Below are 24,876 nucleotides of genomic sequence, written 5' to 3'. Positions count from 1 at the left end.
TGACATTGGAATGAAATGTAATTTTAGTCCAGAAGAGGCAACTTTCAAAGGGGCAAGTTAATTTATTGGTCGTCAACCCAAAGCAAAATTATCTCAAATATACAGAACAAGAGATACACAGATTCAACAATTGAGCCATCACAATTATTTCTTTATACAGCCATTTTAAAAATGTAAGAAAAAAAGTCACCTCTCAAATCAAAGACATAAAACCAGCATGATTAAATAGGTATGAATCATTCAGAACAACGGTCTTCCCAGTGTTAACTACAGTACAGGTGTTGCCTCTAATGCCAATCAACATTTATTTTAGTCCTGTGCAAGTACAGAGATGTTTTTGTACAAACCCGAACACCCAAGTATAGGCTGCTTTATAAATTAGATGAAACATTGCATTTGTCTGTTTCACAGTGGACAAATCAAGTTGTATTACATGACAAGGGAATCAAATGAGTTTTATGTTCCCATTGTTTTATAGATTGGGAGGGAACAGTTGCACTGAACAGGGCTAATGGCACCCTATTCCCTATTCAGTTGCACTGAACAGAAGTCGGTATTGAAGGGAGTTTCATTTGAGGTGAAATCCTTATTCACATATTTACACTAAGTGCAATCTACGGGGGTGTCAATGACAAAGTGAATGCAACTGTGGTTACACAGACATCTGATATCTAGGGTGCATCCTATGGGCCCTGGTCAAAAGTAGTCCCCTATATAGGGAACAAGGTGCTATTTGGGATGCACACTTTGAATCTATTATAGACAGTACATACACTTGCCACTCATTGGGAAGGCACAGACCCAACCCCCCATACTACACAGACATTACCCCCAAATGGGCTTCCGAGGCTAGAATGATTCTGTCTCTGAAACTAAGTCAATGACCTTCTCAGGTAGTTAAACCATAATAAAATATGTGATTCGGTAGAATTAGCTCATCTCATATTCACATATGAGCTACAGCACATAGAGGTCGGCTCTACACACACTGAAAACAGGCACGCCAGTGTTAAACTGCTACACATCCATTCAACATTGTTATAAAAACCCACTTCTTCATCAATAATGTTCAGATCTATGTACTACATTTACAAATGTGCTTTTAGTTCCTGTGTTTACGTTGGTGCCCTCTCCATCTAATCAGCTCCTATCTACAGCTCAAACATGCTCTGCCACAATGCAACACCTGGGCACAGTAGCAGCCAAATATAAACCAGCAGCCCCAATGTTTGTGTGTGTGTGTGTGTGTGTGTGTGTGTGTGTGTGTGTGTGTGTGTGTGTGTGTGTGTGTGTGTGTGTGTGTTAGCGCTAACTCATTGTGTAGTCCAGTGATGGATTCGAACTGTTCTTTCTTCACTTTTAGATCTACTGTCACTGGTGTAGGATTACCTTAACATATTAAAAACACAAGTAAGAATTTTTTTATTGAGAAATGAAGAGGCGTAAGGCCAATAGCTATTTGTACACTAGATTTTCTCCCTCTGACTAACTAAAACAGACAGTTTTCAAATACAACAAAAAGAAAAAAGGACATTGTTCCACAGCCAAATTATAATTTGAAATACATGCAGCGAACACATTTGTAGTGAAATCAAATGATTTAGGAGGTGAAAGTTTGAGTCAGGTACATATTTCTCGGGTTAGGATACGTCACTTTAGTTCAGTCTAGTTTAGAGGACGTTCACTCCTGCTATGAAAGCTTAGTGTGTTGATACAGTGGATCTAAAAACATGTTATTGCTATCCAACTTTAAATGCTTATAAATATTTCCACTTGCATCTTATTAGGTAGGCAAAATACTTACACAAATCATTTTTCCAAGCCACAGTACCCAACAGCAACCCATGTACCATGTCCCTGACTGTCACATCAATGAAAAAAGGAAAGCTCTTATGTACAGTGCAGGGGGGGGGGGGAAACAGGAAGTCTTCATTAGAAGCGTATACGTAATATTCCCAAGAGCCCCAGTCCCAAGTGTGTATAACCCGTAATGTTGTTTATGTTCACTTGGTTGAAAAAAGATAGCTTTATGTTGTTAAGAGAAGATGCTGATGATGATAAAAACAGCTTCTACACAGCAGTTCCAGAGGTCCATTATTTAAATGTTCACCAGTAGTCCAGAACCACCACATTCCATCACTCAATTGTTCCCAAAGGAACTTGGTAGAATACATTCTAAAATCAACCACAACAACACTACTTACTGGCCCCCGTTGCTCTCCTGCTGAACTCTGTATGTGTGTCTCACTCAGAACAGAAAGCCTCATTGGATACCTCACTGATGAGAGCTGCGTTAGAAGGACTCTCCACCAGGCGATGTAAGGTCAGGGGTTAAGAGTTAAAGGGTCATGGTGGAGGGGAGAAGGAGGAAGTAACAGGAAGTGAAGAAGAGAGAGCAGCAGCGAGCCTCGGTGTGCACATAGGACAAACTTGTTCTTCAATATAGAGCAGTGAGCCTAAGGACAGACAGGAGACTAGATTCCCCTGGTAGCTGCAGGAGCTTCTAGGTTGTAAAGGAGAGACAGGAGGCTAGGGGTTCCTCCTGGTAGCTGCAGGAGCTTCTAGGTTGTAAATGAGAGACAGGAGGCTAGGGGTTCCTCCTGGTAGCTGCAGGAGCTTCTAGGTTGTAAAGGAGAGACAGGAGGCTAGGGGTTCCTCCTGGTAGCTGGAAATGCCACCTGTTACTCCAGAAGATCCTGGAGACACACAGAGAACAAACAGCATTCCTATGTAAGTGGACCTTTAATAGGAAGGACTAGAGAAAACACTGAGGCAAAGGAAAGTCACAACCAATTCTTCACCAAGGGATTGAGGCAAATTGTATATTTATAATAAGTGCGGAGGCCATACAAATGGAACGTTTGTGTGTCTGTACCATTACCTCGTCTGAATCGTGTAAGCCGGTCTTGTTGCTAGCCCGAGTGTGGTTGCTGTCTAATGGCTCGTCTACTCCGTCTCCCTGGGCCTCAGCATGCTGCTGTAGGACAGAGTACCTGTGTACCAGGAACCTGGAGGAGCCAATCAAAACAGCCCGAGCCACTTATAACCTTTTCACACATCATTGTGCCGACCAGAACCAAACGGTGCTGGCTCAGATGTAAAAATATTTTTAAAAAATCACTGTGCCCGTCTCTGATCTTAAACAACAACAACAGTATAGCTTGATTTGCTATGTACCGATCTTAAAACAACAGTATAGCTTGATTTGCTATGTACCGATCTTAAAACAACAGTATAGCTTGATTTGCTATGTACCGATCTTAAAACAGCAGTATAGCTTGATTTGCTATGTACCGATCTTAAAACGCCAGTTGCTGTACTGACCTTCCACCGCAGACGTACTTCTTGACAAAGAGGAACCCGGCCACGACACTGAGCAGGATAATGATCAGAACCGTCACTACGATGGGCGCTGAGCTGGACAGATGGCCGCCCGTCTTTAGGAGGGGAGAGATACAGAGAGAGTACAAGGACAACTCTTCCATCGTTGTCATGCAGTATACATAGAGAGAGAGAGACTTCCAGAAATGGGAAAGCATGTGTTACCATGACTACTGACAGCCGTGCAGCAGGATTAAGGTCATGTAACCGATGGTTACTGAGGTTTACACTGTTTTGAAGATGAAATCCCAATGAATCTTTCTGTCAGTCTCTTGGGTTAAAATGTTTTAAGTGATTCCACGTTCAAACTGCCCTTGTTATACGTAAGTTGTCAAATTCAATAAATGTTACGCACGGATTCCTTCCATTGTTTTTTTGACATTCTAGAACAGGACCAGTGAGAACCAGTGAAAACCAGTGTGGACCACTGAAGACCAGTGAGAACCAGTGAAAACCAGTGTGGACCACTGAAGACCAGTGAGAACCAGTGAAAACCAGTCTGGACCACTGAAGACCAGTGAGAACCAGTGAAAACCAGTGTGGACCACTGAAGACCTGTGAGAACCAGTGAAAAACAGTGACGTGGTCATCTCTACTCACCAGTAGTTCCTGAGGTCCCAGTAGGTCATTGACACACCTCTTACTGAGGTCGATCTCTTTTCTTTCCGGCTGTGTTCCTCCCTCACACTTATCCCCAGGGATCTTCCTATAGCTGTGGACCAAGACGACATGGTTAGTGGTCAGTCATGGTCACAAAGAAAGGATCTTAATTAAATCAAATTGTATTGGTCACATACACATAGTTAGCAGATGTCATTGGTCACATACACATAGTTAGCAGATGTTATTGTTGCTGTAGCAAAATGCTTGTGCTTAAATATATATATATATTTTAAACTTTTCCATCGTTGTCATGCCGTATGCACAGAGATAAACTTCCAGAAATAGGGACCCATGTGCTACCATGACTATTGACAGTTGTGCAGCACGATCAGGTGGTTCCACCCTCTGATAAGTCACCTTGTCTGAGACCTTGTCTGAAACCTTGTCTGAGACCTGTAGACTTGTGTTAGCTCCTCAAGCTAATTCCTAGACTTTAGCACAGTGGGCTAACACAGTCTTGTGATACACAGCGCAGGAGATCCAGGTTGGACAACAGATGACTAAAGCCTTACCCTCTGGTCTGCAGCAGCTCCTTCTTGCCTTGCAGACAGAACTCCAGAACGTGGCCCTTCAGGTCAGGCTGCTCCACACACTCGGAGCTGTTCTCTTTACGATAGTACCCAAAGTCACTGCAGGATGGCAGCGTGGAGCAGGTTGGACAGGGACAGCGGGCAGACAGCACAGTTAGTGGTGTTGAGAACAATTACTATTCTTCTGCCACTGGTAAACTGTCTGGAGCTAGGGTGACCACCACTATGTACAGTAGCTAGGGTGACCACCACTATGTACAGTAGCTAGGGTGACCGCCACTATGTACAGTAGCTAGGGTGACCGCCACAGTGTACTGCAGCTAGGGTGACCGCCACAGTGTACTGTAGCTAGGGTGACCGCCACAGTGTACAGTAGCTAGGGTGACCGCCACAGTGTACTGTAGCTAGGGTGACCGCCACAGTGTACTGTAGCTAGGGTGACCACCACAGTGTACTGTAGCTAGGGTGACCACCACTATGTACAGTAGCTAGGGTGACCACCACTATGTACAGTAGCTAGGGTGACCACCACAGTGTACAGTAGCTAGGGTGACCACCACAGTGTACAGTAGTTAGGGTGACCACCACTATGTACAGTAGCTAGGGTGACCACCACTATGTACAGTAGCTAGGGTGACCACCACAGTGTACAGTAGCTAGGGTGACCACCACTATGTACAGTAGCTAGGGTGACCACCACTATGTACAGTAGCTAGGGTGACCACCACAGTGTACTGGAGCTGACTGAAACATATGCAGCAAACGGTAAAGTTCGCCCGACTTTAAATACCATTGTGGTTACGTTCCCATCTCCATAGCGCCACACCAGAATGCATGCCCAATACAAGGCTTGATCTTAAGTAGTATACTAGCGTGGCTAAGGGAACAGAGTCATGAGGACTCGACCTCTCACCACAGAAAGTCATCCAGGGTGCAGAGACAAGGGGCGGGTTGCTTGTTGACCTCGTAGTCCCGTCCGTTCAAGCAGACAGAGGCCTTCCTCAGACGCAGGAACTTCTCCTTGTAACCCAACATACAGCCGTCGTTAGGGTCGCTGATGTCATCAGAGTGCGCCAGCCACTGCACGTAGTCTTGGTCCTCACCTGAGAAACAGACATGAGTTTGCACGAGGCTTTAGTTCAGTGGGCTAACACAGACCTGTGATGTGCTGCAGACCCAGGACCCATCTATTACGGCAGCTTTTTTCCCCTGGTACTGGGTACTCAGTATTATAATGCACGTCTAGGTACTGGGTACTCAGTGTTATAATGCACGTCTAGGTACTGGGTACTCAGTGTTATAATGCACGTCTGGGTACTCAGTGTTATAATGAATGTCTGGGTACTGGGTACTCAGTGTTATAATGCATGTCTAGGTACTGGGTACTCAGTGTTATAATGCATGTCTAGGTACTGGGTACTCAGTGTTATAATGCATGTCTGGGTACTCAGTGTTATAATGCATGCCTGGGTACTCAGTGTTATAATGCATGTCTGGGTACTCAGTGTTATAATGCATGTCTGGGTACTGGGTACTCAGTGTTATAATGCATGTCTGAGTACTGGGTACTCAGTATTATAATGAATGTCTGGGTACTCAGTGTTATAATGAATGTCTGGGTACTGGGTACTCAGTGTTATAATGCCCGTCTGGGTACTGGGTACTCAGTGTTATAATGCCCGTCTGGGTACTGGGTACTCAGTGTTATAATGCCCGTCTGGGTACTCAGTGTTATAATGCATGTCTGAGTACTGGGTACTCAGTGTTATAATGCATGTCTGAGTACTGGGTACTCAGTGTTATAATGCATGTCTGGGTACTCAGTGTTATAATGCTTTACTGGGTACTGGGTACTCAGTGTTATAATGCATGTCTGAGTACTCAGTGTTATAATGCATGTCTGGGTACTCAGTGTTATAATGCATGTCTGGGTACTGGGTACTCAGTGTTATAATGCATGTCTGAGTACTGGGTACTCAGTATTATAATGAATGTCTGGGTACTCAGTGTTATAATGAATGTCTGGGTACTGGGTACTCAGTGTTATAATGCCCGTCTGGGTACTGGGTACTCAGTGTTATAATGCATGTCTGAGTACTGGGTACTCAGTGTTATAATGCATGTCTGGGTACTCAGTGTTATAATGCATGTCTGAGTACTGGGTACTCAGTGTTATAATGCATGTCTGAGTACTGGGTACTCAGTATTATAATGAATGTCTGGGTACTCAGTGTTATAATGAATGTCTGGGTACTGGGTACTCAGTGTTATAATGCCCGTCTAGGTACTGGGTACTCAGTATTATAATGCACGTCTGGGTACTCAGTGTTATAATGCACGTCTGGTACTGGGTACTCAGTGTTATAATGCACGCTGAGTACTGGGTACTCAGTGTTATAATGCACGTCTGGGTTCTGGGTACTCAGTGTTATAATGCCCATCTAGGTTCTCAGTGTTATAATGAATGTCTGGGGACTGGGTACTCAGTGTTATAATGAATGTCTGGGTACTCAGTGTTATAATGCATGTCTGGGTACTGGGTACTCAGTGTTATAATGCATGTCTGGGTATTGGGTACTCAGTGTTATAATGCATGCCTGGGTACTCAGTGTTATAATGCATGTCTGAGTACTCAGTGTTATAATGCATGTCTGGGTACTCAGTGTTATAATGCATGTCTGGGTACTCAGTGTTATAATGCATGTCTGGGTACTCAGTGTTATAATGCATGTCTGGGTACTCAGTGTTATAATGCATGTCTGGGTACTGGGTACTCAGTGTTATAATGAATGTCTGGGTACTGGGTACTCAGTGTTATAATGAATGTCTGGGTACTGGGTACTCAGTGTTATAATGCATGTCTGGGTACTCAGTGTTATAATGCATGTCTGGGTACTCAGTGTTATAATGCATGTCTGGGTACTCAGTGTTATAATGCATGTCTGGGTACTGGGTACTCAGTGTTATAATGAATGTCTGGGTACTGGGTACTCAGTGTTATAATGCATGTCTGGGTACTCAGTGTTATAATGCCCGTCTAGGTACTGGGTACTCAGTGTTATAATGAATGTCTGGGTACTTAGACGGGCATTATAACACTAAGTACCCAGACATTCATTATAACACTGAGTACCCAGTACCTAGACGGGCATTATAACACTAGGTACTGGGTACTCAGTGTTATAATGAATGTCTGGGTACTCAGTGTTATAATGCCCGTCTAGGTACTGGGTACTCAGTGTTATAATGAATGTCTGGGTACTCAGTGTTATAATGCCCGTCTAGGTACTGGGTACTCAGTGTTATAATGAATGTCTGGGTACTCAGTGTTATAATGCCCGTCTGGGTACTGGGTACTCAGTGTTATAATGCATGTCTGTATCACATAATTAGCCTACAGTAGCTGTATCCCATGGTATTAGTTGTAGGTATTAGTTGTACTCACAGTCTCTAGTGAGCAGCTCTCTGAAGTCGATGGTGACTGATACCCAGTACTGACTGAGCAGAGAGTCTCTGTAGCCCCAGACACTGACGTTCATAGACCTCGCCCCCGGCTCCGACGCTAGCCCTGTGAAGTGGATGGGATCGCTGGTGAACTGGTGAACGTGCCAGCACTGGCCCTCGTCTGTGGAAAACCTGACAGGAAAGAACACATTACTGTATATCAGCGCAATGAGGTGTTTTATTGTACGTTTAAGTGGTTCCTTTCCTTCTTGGCCTCTGCATTCTAGCCTGGGTACCAGTTTGTCTTACAGCCGAATAGTCCGAGACTGGGATCCAGGCTTCCTGCGTCGCCTGTCTGAAACGACACCCTGATCTATTCCCTATTCAGTACACAACTTTTGATCAGAGCCCTTCTTATATGGAAACACAGACGTACTTGATGTCTTTGATGGGCTGAGCAGAGTGCTCCACGGCCACCAGGAGTCCACCAGAGTCCAGGATGGCATAGTGGTGAGGTCCCTCCAGGGCCTGTAGCCAGGTGTAACCTCCATCATCTGACACGAACACGTCAGGCTTCATCACAGAGATGGCATCGCCCACACTCCCTGAGAGGTTAAGGGGTCAGAGGGGAGAGGTTAGAGGTCAAAACTAAATAGACAGTAAGGTGTAGCCTCTGTCATCTGATAGTTTAACTATTTATTAAGTTACTGTATATTCTTCAAGAATCCATTTTCTATGCAGTATATCATTCATTTAAAAACATTTTTTTATTTTAATGGATGCACCAATCCATTTAGAGAACAGATGGACCTTCTGAACCATTTGACCTATCAGGAAGAAGAAGAAGAAACCTCACAGCCCTATCCATAACACACTGCACGGCATATCCTCTTCAATCATAATCACAGTCACTTAGTGGTGCGATATTGACTACATTTTGCACGTCACCATTTGCATGCCAGCAGGGTGTGGTCCATCAAGGTGATGGAATGACACAGGTGTATGTGTGTTTACAGCACACAATCAGCTTCAACTTTGTCAATGTAACATCAACTCTAAACTTTCCAGACCAGGAGGAGAACTCCGTCCATTCAGGCGTGTTCCTTTTATCTCAGAATGTAGATAATGCAGACCTGGGTACCATCCTGTCTCATGGGTTCTTTCCCAGATCTGTGCCTCGGTACCATCCTGTCTCAGAACTCTACGGACAAGTCCTTCGATCTCATGGCCTGGTTTTTTCTCTGACATGCACTGTCAACTGTGGGACCTTATATAGACAGGTGTGTGCCTTTCCTAATCATGTCCAATCAATTGAATTGAAAACAGGTGGACTCTAATCAAGTTGTAGAAACATCTCAAGGATGATCAATGGAAACAGGATGCACCTGAGCTACAATTTCTAGTCTCATAGCAAATGGTCAAAATGTATTATGTAAATAAGGTATTTCTGTTTTTTGATTTGTAATATATTTACAAACATGTCTAAAAACCTGTTTTCACTTTGTCATTACGGGGTATTGTAATGTCATTACGGGCTATTGTGATGTCATTACGGGCTATTGTGATGTCATTACGGGGTACGGGGTATTGTGATGTCATTACGGAGTATTGTGATGTCATTACGGAGTATTGTGATGTCATTACGGAGTATTGTGATGTCATTACGGAGTATTGTGATGTCATTACGGGCTATTGTGATGTCATTACGGGCTATTGTGATGTCATTACGGGGTATTGTGATGTCATTACGGGCTATTGTGATGTCATTACGGGCTATTGTGATGTCATTACGGGCTATTGTGATGTCATTACGGGCTATTGTGATGTCATTACGGGCTATTGTGATGTCATTACGGGTATTGTGATGTCATTACGGGGTATTGTGATGTCATTACGGGGTATTGTGATGTCATTACGGGGTATGTCATTACGGGGTGTGATGTCATTACGGGGTATTGTGATGTCATTACGGGGTATTGTGATGTCATTACGGGGTATTGTGATGTCATTATGGGGTATTGTGATGTCATTATGGGGTATTGTGATGTCATTACGGGGTATTGTGATGTCATTACGGGGTATTGTGATGTCATTACGGGGTATTGTGATGTCATTACGGGGTATTGTGATGTCATTACGGGGTATTGTGATGTCATTACGGGGTATTGTGATGTCATTACGGGGTATTGTGATGTCATTATGGGGTATTGTGATGTCATTATGGGGTATTGTGATGTCATTATGGGGTATTGTGATGTCATTATGGGGTATTGTGATGTCATTACGGGGTTATTGTGATGTCATTACGGGGTATTGTGATGTCATTACGGGGTATTGTGATGTCATTACGGGGTATTGTGATGTCATTATGGGGTTATTGTGATGTCATTACGGGGTATTGTGATGTCATTATGGGGTATTGTGATGTCATTATGGGGTTATTGTGATGTCATTATGGGGTATTGTGATGTCATTATGGGGTTATTGTGATGTCATTATGGGGTTATTGTGATGTCATTATGGGGTATTGTGATGTCATTATGGGGTATTGTGATGTCATTATGGGGTTATTGTGATGTCATTATGGGGTATTGTGATGTCATTACGGGGTATTGTGATGTCATTATGGGGTTATTGTGTGTAGATTGCTGAGGATTTGTATTTATTTAATCCATTTTAGAATAAGGCTGTAACGTTAAAAAACAAAAAGTGGAAAAAGTCTCTGGGCCTAAATACTTTGCGAAGGCACTGTATGTCTTTTAGATTACGGGAGAAGGCCACAGATCAGTGGCTGAGTCTAGACATGAACCACGAGTGTCAACGCTGGACCAGCCTCCGGCACAAAAACAACTGCCTGTCCTTTTTGCTTAGTCAAATTGAAATAGTCATGGACAGGTTAATGAGGATGGTGTGTGTGTGTGTGTGTGTGTGTGTGTGTGTTTTACCGTGCGCCATGATGAGTCCTACAGCGTTTGGTTCACTGAGAGGCAGCATGGGGACGTTCAGCTTCATAGCCGTGCTGTAAGCTGCGTGGATGTGGAGACTGCACTTGTCGGGGTCTTTGGCTGTGGAGTCACACTTGGTGTTGGCAGGCTTCTGCAGGGGCACCCATTCCCCTCCCTGGTCGAAGGACACCATGGACTGCACCGAGCCGTCTGGAGGAGAAATAAATAAAGACAACGACGAGACAGAGGTTATTCTGAGAGACATATAGATATAATCCAGCGTTTCTCCATGTTTGGCTCTCCTATAGACATGCAGCTGAACTCACACTGAACAGCTAATGAAAGTCATTCATCCTCGGCCTCATAACTGTTACGGCGGAACACACCGTAGTCTGACAAACAGGCGTCTGGGACACAGTCACCTACCAATGCCTTTGGAACTCCCTTTACCATCTCAGGCCTGCTCTACCTGTTGGGGGATTCAAAGCAGGTGTGTGTGTGTGTGTGTGTGTGTGTGTGTGTGTGTGTGTGTGTGTGTGTGTGTGTGTGTGTGTGTGTGTGTGTGTGTGTGTGTGTGTGTGTGTGTGTGTGTGTGTGTGTGTGTGTGTGTGTGTGTGTAGTCCCTACCCTCTGCCAGTATACTGGTGATGAAGACCCCTCGTAGAGAGGTAACGTTGGTGAAGTCGGTGTCTCCCCCTGTGGTGGTGTAGAGGTGACGCTCCAGAGACTTAGAGTACACCGTACCCCTGTCGTCTGACACGTAGATGCTGCCGTAGCCTGTGTCTGGGAACATAAGATATGGAGATAAGAGGAGGGGAGTAACAGGGGGGGAGGACAGTAACAGGGGAGAAGAAGAGGACAGTAACAGGGGAGGACAATAACAGGGGAGAAGAAGAGGACAGTAACAGGGGAGGACAGTAACAGGGGAGAAGAAGAGGACAGTAACAGGGGAGGACAGTAACAGGGGAGGAGAGTAACAGGGGAGGAGAAGAGGACAGTAACAGGGGAGGAGAGGAGGACAGTAACAGGGGAGGAGAGGAGGACAGTAACAGGGAAGGAGAGGAGGACAGTAACAGGGGAGGAGAGGAGGATAGTAACAGGGGAGGAGAGGAGGACAGGTCCAGGGGAGGAGAGGAGGAACAGGGATGACAGGTCCAGGGGAGGAGAGGAACAGGGGAGAAGAGGACAGTAACAGGGGAGAAGAGGGACAGTAACAGGGGAGGACAGTAACATGGGAGGACAGTAACAGGGGAGGAGGGAGGACAGTAACAGGGGAGAAGAAGAGGACAGTAACAGGGGAGGACAGTAACAGGGGAGAAGAAGAGGACAGTAACAGGGGAGGACAGTAACAGGGGAGAAGAAGAGGACAGTAACAGGGGAGGACAGTAACAGGGGAGGAGTAACATGGGAGGACAGTAACAGGGGAGGAGAGGATGACAGTAACAGGGGAGGGAGGATGACAGTAACAGGGGAGGGGAGGATGACAGTAACAGGGGAGGAGAGGAGTACAGTAACAGGGGAGGAGAGGAGTACAGTAACAGGGGAGGAGAGGAGTACAGTAACAGGGGAGGAGAGGAGGACAGTAACAGGGGAGGAGAGGAGGACAGTAACAGGGGAGGAGAGGAGGACAGTAACAGGGGAGGGGAGGATGACAGTAACAGGGGAGGATGACAGTAACAGGGGAGGATGACAGTAACAGGGGAGGAGAGGAGGACAGGTCCAGGGGAGGAGAGGAGGAGAGGATGACAGGTCCAGGGGAGGAGAGGAACAGGGGAGAAGAGGACAGTAACAGGGGAGAAGAGGACAGTAACAGGGGAGGACAGTAACATGGGAGGACAGTAACAGGGGAGGAGAGGAGGACAGTAACAGGGGAGAAGAAGAGGACAGTAACAGGGGAGGACAGTAACAGGGGAGAAGAAGAGGACAGTAACAGGGGAGGACAGTAACAGGGGAGAAGAAGAGGACAGTAACAGGGGAGGACAGTAACAGGGGAGAAGAAGAGGACAGTAACAGGGGAGGACAGTAACAGGGGAGGAGAGTAACAGGGGAGAAGAAGAGGACAGTAACATGGGAGGACAGTAACAGGGGAGGAGAGGACAGTAACAGGGAAGGAGAGGAGGACAGTAACAGGGGAGGATAGGATGACAGTAACAGGGGAGGATAGGATGACAGTAACAGGGGAGGGGAGGATGACAGTAACAGGGGAGGGGAGGATGACAGTAACAGGGGAGGAGAGGATGACAGTAACAGGGGAGGAGAGGAGTACAGTAACAGGGGAGGAGAGGAGTACAGTAACAGGGGAGGAGAGGAGGACAGTAACAGGGGAGGAGAGGTGGACAGTAACAGGGGAGGATGACAGTAACAGGGGAGGATGACAGTAACAGGGGAGGATGACAGTAACAGGGGAGGAGAGGAGGACAGTAACAGGGGAGGAAAGGAGGACAGTAACAGGGGAGGAGAGGAGGACAGTATCAGGGAAGGAGAGGAGGACAGTATCAGGGAAGGAGAGGAGGACAGTAACAGGGGAGGAGAGGAGGACAGTAACAGGGGAGGAGAGGAGGACAGGTCCAGGGGAGGAGAGGAGGAGAGGATGACAGGTCCAGGGGAGGAGAGGAACAGGGGAGAAGAGGACAGTAACAGGGGAGGACAGTAACAGGGGAGGACAGTAACAGGGGAGGACAGTAACAGGGGAGGAGAGGAGGACAGTAACAGGGGAGAAGAAGAGGACAGTAACAGGGGAGGACAGTAACAGGGGAGAAGAAGAGGACAGTAACAGGGGAGGACAGTAACAGGGGAGAAGAAGAGGACAGTAACAGGGGAGGACAGTAACAGGGGAGGAGAGTAACAGGGGAGAAGAAGAGGACAGTAACAGGGGAGGACAGTAACATGGGAGGACAGTAACAGGGGAGGAGAGGAGGACAGTAACAGGGAAGGAGAGGAGGACAGTAACAGGGGAGGAGAGGAGGACAGTAACAGGGGAGGAGAGGAGGACAGTAACAGGGGAGGAGAGGAGGACAGTAACAGGGGAGGAGAGGAGGACAGTAACAGGGGAGGAGAGGAGGACAGTAACAGGGGAGGAGAGGAGGACAGTAACAGGGGAGGAGAGGAGGACAGTAACAGGGGAGGAGAGGAGGACAGTAACAGGGGAGGAGAGGAGGACAGTAACAGGGGAGGAGAGGAGGACAGTAACAGGGGAGGATGACAGTAGGATGACAGTAACAGGGGGGAGGATTACAGTAACAGGGGAGGGGAGGATGACAGTAACAGGGGAGGAGGACAGTAACAGGGGAGGAGGACAGTAACAGGGGAGGAGAGGAGGACAGTAACAGGGGAGGAGAGGAGGACAGTAACAGGGGAGGAGAGGAGGACAGTAACAGGGGAGGAGAGGAGGACAGTATCAGGGAAGGAGAGGAGGACAGTAAACAGGGGAGGAGAGGAGGACAGTAAACAGGGGAGGAGAGGAGGACAGTAACAGGGGAGGAGAGGAGGACAGTAACAGGGGAGGAGAGGAGGACAGTAACAGGGAAGGAGAGGACAGTCTTCAAGAGAGCGAGAGTTGCACCCCTTCTGAAAAAACCTACACTCGATCCCTCCGATGTCAACAACTACAGACCAGTATCCCTTCTTTCTTTTCTCTCCAAAACTCTTGAACGTGCCGTCCTTGGCCAGCTCTCCCGCTATCTCTCTCTGAATGACCTTCTTGATCCAAATCAGTCAGGTTTCAAGACTAGTCATTCAACTGAGACTGCTCTCCTCTGTATCACGGAGGCGCTCCGCACTGCTAAAGCTAACTCTCTCTCCTCTCATCCTTCTAGACCTATCGGCTGCCTTCGATACTGTGAACCATCAGATCCTCCTCTCCACCCTCTCCGAGTTGGGCATCTCCGGCGCGGCCCACGCTTGGATTGCGTCCTACCTGACAGGTCGCTCCTACCAGGTGGCGTGGTGAGAATCTGTCTCCTCACCACGCGCTCTCACCACTGGTGTCCCCCAGGGCTCTGTTCTAGGCCCTCTCCTATTCTCGCTATACACCAAGTCACTTGGCTCTGTCATAACCTCACATGGTCTCTCCTATCATTGCTATGCAGACGACACACAATTAATCTTCTCCTTTCCCCCTTCTGATGACCAGGTGGCGAATCGCATCTCTGCATGTCTGGCAGACATATCAGTGTGGATGACGGATCACCACCTCAAGCTGAACCTCAGCAAGACGGAGCTGCTCTTCCTCCCGGGGAAGGACTGCCCGTTCCATGAGCTCGCCATCACGGTTGACAACTCCATTGTGTCCTCCTCCCAGAGCGCTAAGAACCTTGGCGTGATCCTGGACAACACCCTGTCGTTCTCAACTAACATCAAGGCGGTGGTTCCTGTAGGTTCATGCTCTACAACATCCGCAGAGTACGACCCTGCCTCACACAGGAAGCGGCGCAGGTCCTAATCCAGGCACTTGTCATCTCCCGTCTGGATTACTGCAACTCGCTGTTGGCTGGGCTCCCTGCCTGTGCCATTAAACCCCTACAACTCATCCAGAACGCCGCAGCCCGACTGGTGTTCAACCTTCCCAAGTTCTCTCACGTCACCCCACTCCTCCGCTCTCTCCACTGGCTTCCAGTTGAAGCTCGCATCCGCTACAAGACCATGGTGCTTGCCTACGGAGCTGTGAGGGGAACTGCACCTCAGTACCTCCAGGCTCTGATCAGGCCCTACACCCAAACAAGGGCACTGCGTTCATCCACCTCTGGCCTGCTCGCCTCCCTACCACTGAGGAAGTACAGTTCCCGCTCAGCCCAGTCAAAACTGTTCGCTGCTCTGGCCCCCCAATGGTGGAACAAACCCCCTCACGACGCCAGGACAGCGGAGTCAATCACCACCTTCCGGAGACACCTGAAACCCCACCTCTTTAAGGAATACCTAGGATAGGATAAGTAATCCTTCTCACCCCCCCTTTAAGATTTAGATGCACTATTGTAAAGTGACTGTTCCACTGGATGCCATAAGGTGAATGCACCAATTTGTAAGTCGCTCTGGATAAGAGCGTCTGCTAAATGGCTTAAATGTAATGTAAATGTAAGGAGGACAGTAACAGGGGAGGAGAGGAGGATAGTATCAGGGGAGGAGAGGAGGACAGTAACAGGGGAGGAGAGGAGGACAGTAACAGGGGAGGAGAGGAGGACAGTAACAGGGGAGGAGAGGATGACAGTAACAGGGGAGGAGAGGATGACAGTAACAGGGGAGGAGAGGATGACAGTAACAGGGGAGGAGAGGATGACAGGAAAGGAGGAACAGGGGAGGAGAGGATGACAGTAACAGGGGAGGAGAGGATGACAGGTCCAGGGGAGGAGAGGAACAGGGGAGGAGAGGATGACAGTAACAGGGAAGGAGAGGAGGACAGTAACAGGGGAGGAGAGGATGACAGGAAAGGAGGAACAGGGGATGAGAGGAGGAGAGGATGACAGGTCCAGGGGAGGAGAGGAGGACAGTAACAGGGGAGGAGAGGATGACAGGAAAGGAGGAACAGGGGATGAGAGGAGGAGAGGATGACAGGTCCAGGGGAGGAGAGGATGACAGGTCCAGGGGAGCATAGGAACAGGGGAGCAGAGGAGGATGACAGTAACAGGGGAGGAGAGGAGGATGACAGTAACAGGGGAGGAGAGGATGACAGTAACAGGAGAGGAGAGGATGACAGGTCCAGGGGTGAGAGGAGGAGAAGATGACAGGTCCAGGGGAGGAGAGGAACAGGGGAGGAGAGGAGGAGAGGATGACAGTAACAGGGGAGGAGAGGATGACAGGTCCAGGGGAGGAGAGGAACAGGGGAGGAGAGGATGACAGTAACAGGGGAGGATGACAGTAACAGGGGAGGATGACAGTAACAGGAGAGGATGACAGTAACAGGGGAGGAGGGGAACAGGGGAGGAGAGGAGAGGAATGGAGACTAAAACAGTGCCTCTGTCATCTGACACAGACGGTGCCAAAGCCAGCGTCCAGGGACATAAAGGATTAGGTCACTGTATTAGGTCACTGCGACAACTGTATTAGAATATATAAACAATGGAGAAAAGGAGAGGAAGAGAGGAGACATGGCAAGTGTCTGGAGACAATGAAACAATTTTAAACTAAAGGAGAACTTTTTAAGAGAAAGTTGTTCCATGTAGTGAACCTGTTATTCAATGTATTTGTACGGGCTAAAAGCAATAAGGCCCTCCAACATTTTTTTAATGAATAAACACAATACCAGTCAAGAGTTTGAACACACCTACTCATTAAAGGGGTTTCCTTCATTTGTACTATTATTTACATTGTTACATCATGCAGTAATTTTTAAAAAGTGTTAAACAAATCAAAATCTATTTTATATTTGAGATTCTTCAAAGGAGCCACACGTTGCCTTGATGACAGCTTTGCACACTCTTGGCATTCACTCAACCAGCTTCATGAGGTAGACACCTGGAATGCATTTCAATTAACAGGTGTGCATTGTTAAAAGTTAATTTGTGGAATTTCTTTCCTTCATAACACGTTTGAGCCAATCAGTTGTGTTGTGACATGGTAGGGGTGGTGTACAGAAGATAGCCCTATTTGTTAAAAGACCAAGGTAGGGGTGGTATACAGAAGATAGCCCTATTTGGTAAAAGACCAAGTCCATATTATGGCAAGAACAGCTCAAATAAGCAAAGAGAAACTTTAAGATATGAAGGTTAGTCAATGTGGAAAATTTCTTGAACTTCGAAAGGTTCTTCAAGTACAGTCGCAAAAGCCATCAAGAGCTATGATGAAACTGGCTCCCATGAGGACCGCCACAGGAAAGGAGTTACCAGCCTCAGAAATTGCAAGGGTTTTTCATTTATTTTTACTATTTTCTACATTGAAGACATCTGGGTTCGCGCCCCCCCTTGGGCTATACTCGGCCTGGTCTCAGGATGGTAAGTTGGTGGTTGAAGACATCCCTCTAGTGGTGTGGGGGCTGTGCTTTGGCAAAGTGGGTGGGGTTATATCCTGCCTGTTTGCCCTGTCTGGGGGTATCATCGGATGGGGCCACAGTGTCTGACCCCTCCTGTCTCAGCCTCCAGTATTTATGCTGCAGTAGTTCATGTGTCGGGGGGCTAGGGTCAGTCTGTTATGTCTGGAGTACTTCTCCTGTCTTATCCTGTGTCCTGTGTGAATTTAAGTATGCTCTCTCAAATTCTCTCTTTCTCTCTCTCGGAGGACCTGAGCCCTAGGCCCATGCCTCAGGACTACCTGGCATGATGACTCCTTGCTGTCCCCAGCCCACCTGGCCGTGCTGCTGCTCCAGTTTCAACTGTTCTGCCTGCCACTACCGGACGTGCTACCTGTCCCAGACCTCCGGTTTTCAACTCTCTAGAGACAGCAGGAGCGGTACAGATACTCTGAATGATGGGCTATGAAAAGCCAACTGACATTTACTCCTGAGGTGCTGACTTGCTGCACCCTTGACAACTACTGTGATTATTATTATTTGACCATGCTGGTCATTTATGAACATTTGAACATCTTGGCCATGTTCTGTTATATCAGCTGATGTAAGAAGGGTTATATAAATACATTTGATCAACTATGAAATAACACATATGGAATCATGTAGTAACAACAAAAACAGTTAAACAAATCGAAATATATTCAATAGAAACACAAGCAATGGACATTATACCAGATTTGTCCTTTGGTCTGATGAGTCCAAATTTTTGAATTTTGGTTCCAACTGCCGTGTCTTTGTGAGACGCAGAGTAGGTGAATGGATGATCTCAGCATGTATGGATCCCAACGTGAAGCATGGAGGAGGAGGTTTGGTGGTGTAGGGGTGCTCTGCTGGTGATACGGTCTGGGATTTATTCAGAATTCAAGACACACTTAACCAACATGGCTAATGATAGTGATACTCCATCTCATCTGGTTTGTGTTTAGTGGGACTATCATTTGTTTTTCAACAGGACAATGACCCAACACACCTCCAGGCTGTGTAAGAGCTATTTGACCAAAAAGGAGAGTGATGCATCAGATGACCTGGCCTCCACAATCACCCGACCTCAACCCAATTGAGGTAGTTTGGGCTGAGAAAAATAGTTTTAAAAAAATAAAGAAAAACCCTTGAATGAGTAGGTCTGTCCAAACTTTTGACACACACATATATATACACACATATATATATACACACACAAACTTACACACACACACATACACATATACATATATATATAATATTTTTTATATTTTTAATGGACTTCAAGGGGTCTTAAAATTCCAATTCAAATAGCTAAATGATCCTATGACCTTCTTAAAACAAGTAGAAGAAGACTGGAATAGGAGTGGAAGGAGATGAAGGGAGGTCAAGAGGACATCGGTCCTGTTAGGGTCCTCTCCAACATGGTTAACTAGAGTGACATTCTGTGGGGAAAAGAACACAATATAGGCTATTGACTGACCTCCTGGCTCATCCACGTGCATGAACACCATGTCGTCATTGGCTGACAAGATAGAATAGAACTCCTCGTGGCCAACCGGAGGCAGCTGAGCCATGTTCCAATCCTCCCCCTGGTTAGTCGACACATGGATCATCCTCAGAGTGCCCTGGGTGAGGGAGACAGAGAGAGAGACAGAGAGAGAGAGAGGGGAGGGAAAGACAGAGAGGGGGAGGGAGAGAGAGAAAGAGAGAGAGAGAGAAAGAGGGGGGGGTGCAAAGATAGAGAGTGCGAGGGAGATAAGAGAGATGGTATCAGCTAGGCCTTAGGCTTAAAGAACAAGCTCACATACAAAACATTTGCAAACTAACACACACAAATAAACAAGTAGACCACACAGACACACACTCATACTTACAGTTCCAGTCATAACAGAAGCAAACAGGAACTTTCCCCCCAGGCCGAAAGAGAAGATTTTAATGGCAACAGTCTTGATGGTCTTCCCGTAGTCTGCCGTCTTTCTCAAGTCTAGCATCCCCCTTTCATCTAAGAAAGAGCGAGAGAGACAAAGAGGAAGAGACAACGAAAGAGAGAGAGAGAGATTGATGGAAACAGTGATAGAGGGATTGAGAGAGAGAAAGAAAGAGAGAGAGAGAAAGAGAGAGGGATTGATGGAAACAGCAATAGAGGGATTGAGAGAGAGAGAAAGAGAGAGCGATTGATGAAAGACTTGGATTTGGGATTGATCAAGACTTGATACAGTTTCTAACTATAAGAATAGATAAAAGTAAACATCTTTCTCTCTCAATCCCTCTATCACTGTTTCCATCAATCCCTCTCTCTCTCCCTCTCTTTCCTTGGCATCCATGTCAACTATTTATGTCAGTCTGTCACGAGAGACTATGAAATCATTTTCAAGGGTTATTAGCTATTTGAATGGATGTCGGTGTCACTCACTGCAGGATCCATTGAGGTTGGTGGTAAAGAATAGGTTACTGTCCATCCCCCTGGAAACAGAGAAGACAAGCTGTCACACATTACTGTATAGAACCTAGCCTTTATAAACATGTACAAGCTGTCCCCCACACATTACTGTACAGATCCTAGCCTTTGGAAACATGTACAAGCTGTCCCCCACACATTACTGTATAGAACCTAGCCTTTATAAACATGTACAAGCTGTCCCCCACACATTACTGTACAGATCCTAGCCTTTGGAAACATGTACAAGCTGTCCCCCACACATTACTGTATAGAACCTAGCCTTTGGAAACATTTACAAAATAGCCAAACATGTTTTGTTGTAAGTACAGCACCATGGTCACTTTAAAAAAAAACTATAGTGGAATAAAATATGACCTTGTTGAGGATATTCTTTGGGACACACTGGTAACAGTTGAAAATACGCTGCTCCTGCTGTACTAAAAAAATACCTCGGTGACGTGTTTCATCATCTTAGCGGCTAATTGTCATGGTGCCACATGCCTACGGTTAGTTTACCACACGTCCCATCCCGCAGACGGTTAGAGCAGTGCCCTTCTCAAACAGGTACTTTGCGCCAACGATTCCATTGTGCCGATCTTCAGAATCTCGTCATGTCCTAGTTAGGAATATAGGTCAAGCTAAAACTATCAAGGTTAGGTTTCAAGGGACTGGGAAGTGAGGCTGGGTGGCGTGATATCGCTGTATGTGTTTCTGCCTGCCTGCCTGTGTGTGTGTGTGTGTGTGTGTGTGTGTGTGTGTGTGTGTGTGTGTGTGTGTGTGTGTGTGTGTGTGTGTGTGTGTGTGTGTGTGTGTGTGTGTGTGTGTGTGTGTGTGTGTGTGTGTGTGTGTGTACTCAACACTACTGGTGCTGCAGCATTAGAAAGTGAACCAGTGAAGGTAAACAAACAGAGCTAGTACCAATGCCCTTTCAACACAGCTAAGTACTGACTTAGCCCAGAGAACACTTAGTCAAACACTAAACTAACAAAGGGCTTGGCCCAGAGAACACCTAGTCAAACACTAAACTAACAAAGGGCTTGGCCCAGAGAACACCTAGTCAAACATGAACTAACAAAGGGCTTGGCCCAGAGAACACCTAGTCAAACACTAAACTAACAAAGGGCTTGGCCCAGAGAACACCTAGTCAAACACTAAACTAACAAAGGGCTTGACCCAGAGAACACCTAGTCAAACACTAAACTAACAAAGGGCTTGGCCCAGAGAACACCTAGTCAAACACTAAACTAACAAAGGGCTTGGCCCAGAGAACACCTAGTCAAACACTAAACTAACAAAGGGCTTGGCCCAGAGAACACCTAGTCAAACACTAAACTAACAAAGGGCTTGGCCCAGAGAACACCTAGTCAAACACTAAACTAACAAAGGGCTTGGCCCAGAGAACACCTAGTCAAACACTAAACTAACAAAGGGCTTGGCCCAGAGAACACCTAGTCAAACACTAAACTAACAAAGGGTTTGGCCCAGAGAACACCTAGTCAAACACTAAACTAACAAAGGGCTTGGCCCAGAGAACACCTAGTCAAACACGAAACTAACACAACTGCAATGCCAGTTTCCTGCCTGCTTCTACTGTTTGCATGGTGCCTAGTCAAACACTAAACTAACAAAGGTTTGGCCCAGAGAACACCTAGTCAACAAAAGGGTTTGGGGCCCAGAGAACAGAGAACTAACAAAGTTTATTTAACACCTCAGGGGTCAAACACTAAACTTCCTGAACAAAATCCTGGGCTTGGCCCTGTGGGCCTAGTCTGTGGACTGGGCCTAGTCAAACACTAAACTAACAAAGGCCTAGTCTGTGGACTGGGCCAGTCTGAACTGGGCCTAGTCAAACACTAAACTGTGGACTGGGCTTGGTCTGTGGAACACCTAGTCAAAGATTTGTCATTTAACAAACTGCAATGCCAGTTTCCTTGGGTCTTCTACTGTTTGCATCGTCTCGGTGCCCCACTGACAACTGCCTTGTCAGGATGTTTATTTAACATGGCACTTTTGGGGGTGAAAGTAGATGTTTTCTTCCATTCAAAATCCTTTTTCATGAGCTCTCTGACATGGGCAGTAATGATAAACTAATAATATATAGTAACTGGGCCTAGTCTGATAAACTGGGCCTAGTCTGTGGACTGGGCCAATATATAGTGGACTGGGCCTAACGATAAAGAAATGACTGGGCCTAGTCTGTGGACTGGGCCTAGTCTGTGGACTGGGCCTAGTCTGTGGACTGGGCCTAGTCGTGAAGATTTGTCATTTAACGTTTAAACTGCATTGCCTTCAATTGGGTCATAAACACAACCGGTCCGCACGTCTCGGTGTCGCCCACTTGACCTCTGCCTTGTCAGTGTTTTCATCTAAAAATGGCACATTTTGGAGCATAGGCTATACCACACGTTTTCAAGTCCATTCATTCATTTTTCATGCCTCTGACATGCAGTAATGATAAAGAATAATAATATATAATGATAACGATATAGTAGATAAGTAACGATATAGTACTGATAAGTAACGATATAGTACTGATAAGTAATGATAAGTAACGATATAGTACTGATAAGTAACGATATAGTATTGATAAGTAATGATAAGTAACGATAAAGAGTAACGATATATAGTAACAATATATAGTAACGGTAACGATAAAGAAATGATAAGTAACGACATCGTAATGATAAGTAATGACATCGTAATGATAAGTAACGACATCGTAATGATAAGTAACGACATCGTAATGATAAGTAACGACATCGTAATGATAAGTAACGACATCGTAATGATAAGTAACGACATAGTAATGATAAGTAACGATATAGTACTGATAAGTAACGATATAGTACTGATAAGTAACGATATAGTATTGATAAGTAACGATATAGTACTGATAAGTAATGATATAGTATTGATAAGTAATGATAAGTAACGATATAGTACTGATAAGTAACGATATAGTATTGATAAGCAATGATAAGTAACGATATAGTACTGATAAGTAACGATATAGTACTGATAAGTAACGATATAGTACTGATAAGTAACGATATAGTACTGATAAGTAATGATATAGTATTGATAAGTAATGATAAGTAACGATATAGTACTGATAAGTAACGATATAGTACTGATAAGTAACGATATAGTATTGATAAGTAACGATATAGTACTGATAAGTAACGATATAGTATTGATAAGTAATGATATAGTATTGATAAGTAACGATATAGTATTGATAAGTAATGATAAGTAACGATATAGTATTGATAAGTAACGATATAGTATTGATAAGTAACGATATAGTACTGATATAAGTAACGTCATAGTATTGATAAGTAACGATATAGTATTACTAAGTAACGATATAGTACTGATAAGTAACGATATAGTATTGATAAGTAATGATAAGTAACGATATAGTATTGATAAGTAACAATATAGTACTGATAAGTAACAATGATAAATAGTAATGATAAATCATTGTGTAAAAGCCAACAGTTTTCTTGACATTGTGTAGTAGTTATTGTGATCAGCTCATGTTTCACCTGTTTGGCATACCCCACTATCTCTTTAACTGGGACGCCGTACCGGACCGTAACACCTTACTTTGACCCTTGAACTAAATGTAAAACTAAAATCGGCTAGCTGCCTGAGGGAGAAGAGGTCAAGAAAATATAATTCCACCAAATCAACCTCAGGGACTCAGAGCTGCAATTCGAGAGGAAATGAACATTCAGTACAGTCTACATAACAATAGTGGTCATTATAGGAAATCAAAACAGACCGTGAACAATAGATCATTTATTAATATATATAATATAATATATAACTATTACCCTGTGGCAGCCATGTAAGGATGGGTTCTTCTGCTAACTCTATTCTTAATATATTTACCTAAAAAGTTGTCTCTTACCATTTGGCCAGACACACCATGTCGTGGATCTTCCTCCACTTCTCCCCAAAGTCCTCAGACAGCCAGAGTTCATTCTGGTAAAAGGGTTAAATGGTTAACAAGGGTATTTAAAATGCACACACACACACACACACACACACACACACACACACACACACACACACACACACACACACACACACACACACACACACACACACACACACACACACACACACACACACACACACACACAAGAAGATAAAGGACGCCAGTAATGTTCTCTAGTTTTGTTTGGATTCCCACAGCTCAACTCTCCACCTCTGACACAGACCTGCTATTGCATCAGGCCTGCTATTGCGTCAGATCATGAAGGGATTTAGAGGGTCTTCACACTTAAAGACTTTCTGCTAAAATACTCTCTTTGAGCATGGGCTCAAGAAGTGCGACCGTTTCATATGCAACAAAATATTTCGCTGTGCGACCAGGAGTTTAATTTATTTTGGGAGCACAGTACAACTAGGAAATAAATCTCCCAGATAATAATGGTTGTGGTGATAAGGCTTCCCTTGTACCATTGTTTCAGGACGGCCTTAGAGGAACGAGTGCAGATTTCA

At 45.5% G+C, this 24,876-nt stretch overlaps 1 protein-coding gene across 2 annotated transcripts in view; it reads right to left on the bottom strand.

The window, feature by feature from the left end:
- Window positions 1-42: 42 nt before the first annotated feature.
- Window positions 43-24,876, bottom strand: part of LOC124045475 (sortilin-like) — a 40,682-nt gene continuing 15,848 nt past the window's right edge. Inside the window, exons 6-20 of one of the 2 annotated variants that reach the window (XM_046364786.1) lie at window positions 24,281-24,354; window positions 20,338-20,387; window positions 19,799-19,926; window positions 19,405-19,549; window positions 11,591-11,746; window positions 10,964-11,173; window positions 8,455-8,623; window positions 8,020-8,210; window positions 5,488-5,677; window positions 4,557-4,673; window positions 3,982-4,093; window positions 3,325-3,437; window positions 2,882-3,008; window positions 2,659-2,696; window positions 43-2,600 (exon numbers count right to left, since the gene is read on the bottom strand). In XM_046364786.1, coding sequence (XP_046220742.1) covers window positions 2,682-2,696; window positions 2,882-3,008; window positions 3,325-3,437; window positions 3,982-4,093; window positions 4,557-4,673; window positions 5,488-5,677; window positions 8,020-8,210; window positions 8,455-8,623; window positions 10,964-11,173; window positions 11,591-11,746; window positions 19,405-19,549; window positions 19,799-19,926; window positions 20,338-20,387; window positions 24,281-24,354 — 1,797 coding nt within the window. In that variant the 3' untranslated portion in view covers window positions 43-2,600; window positions 2,659-2,681. Of the gene's footprint in view, window positions 2,697-2,881; window positions 3,009-3,324; window positions 3,438-3,981; window positions 4,094-4,556; window positions 4,674-5,487; window positions 5,678-8,019; window positions 8,211-8,454; window positions 8,624-10,963; window positions 11,174-11,590; window positions 11,747-19,404; window positions 19,550-19,798; window positions 19,927-20,337; window positions 20,388-24,280; window positions 24,355-24,876 lie in introns of both variants that reach the window. The other variant, XM_046364785.1, reaches the window with a different exon arrangement.

This window comes from Oncorhynchus gorbuscha, linkage group LG10 (genome assembly GCF_021184085.1).
Source record: "Oncorhynchus gorbuscha isolate QuinsamMale2020 ecotype Even-year linkage group LG10, OgorEven_v1.0, whole genome shotgun sequence".
In the NCBI taxonomy this organism is placed as follows: domain Eukaryota; kingdom Metazoa; phylum Chordata; class Actinopteri; order Salmoniformes; family Salmonidae; genus Oncorhynchus; species Oncorhynchus gorbuscha.
This window is presented reverse-complemented; position numbering and strand designations above follow the sequence as displayed.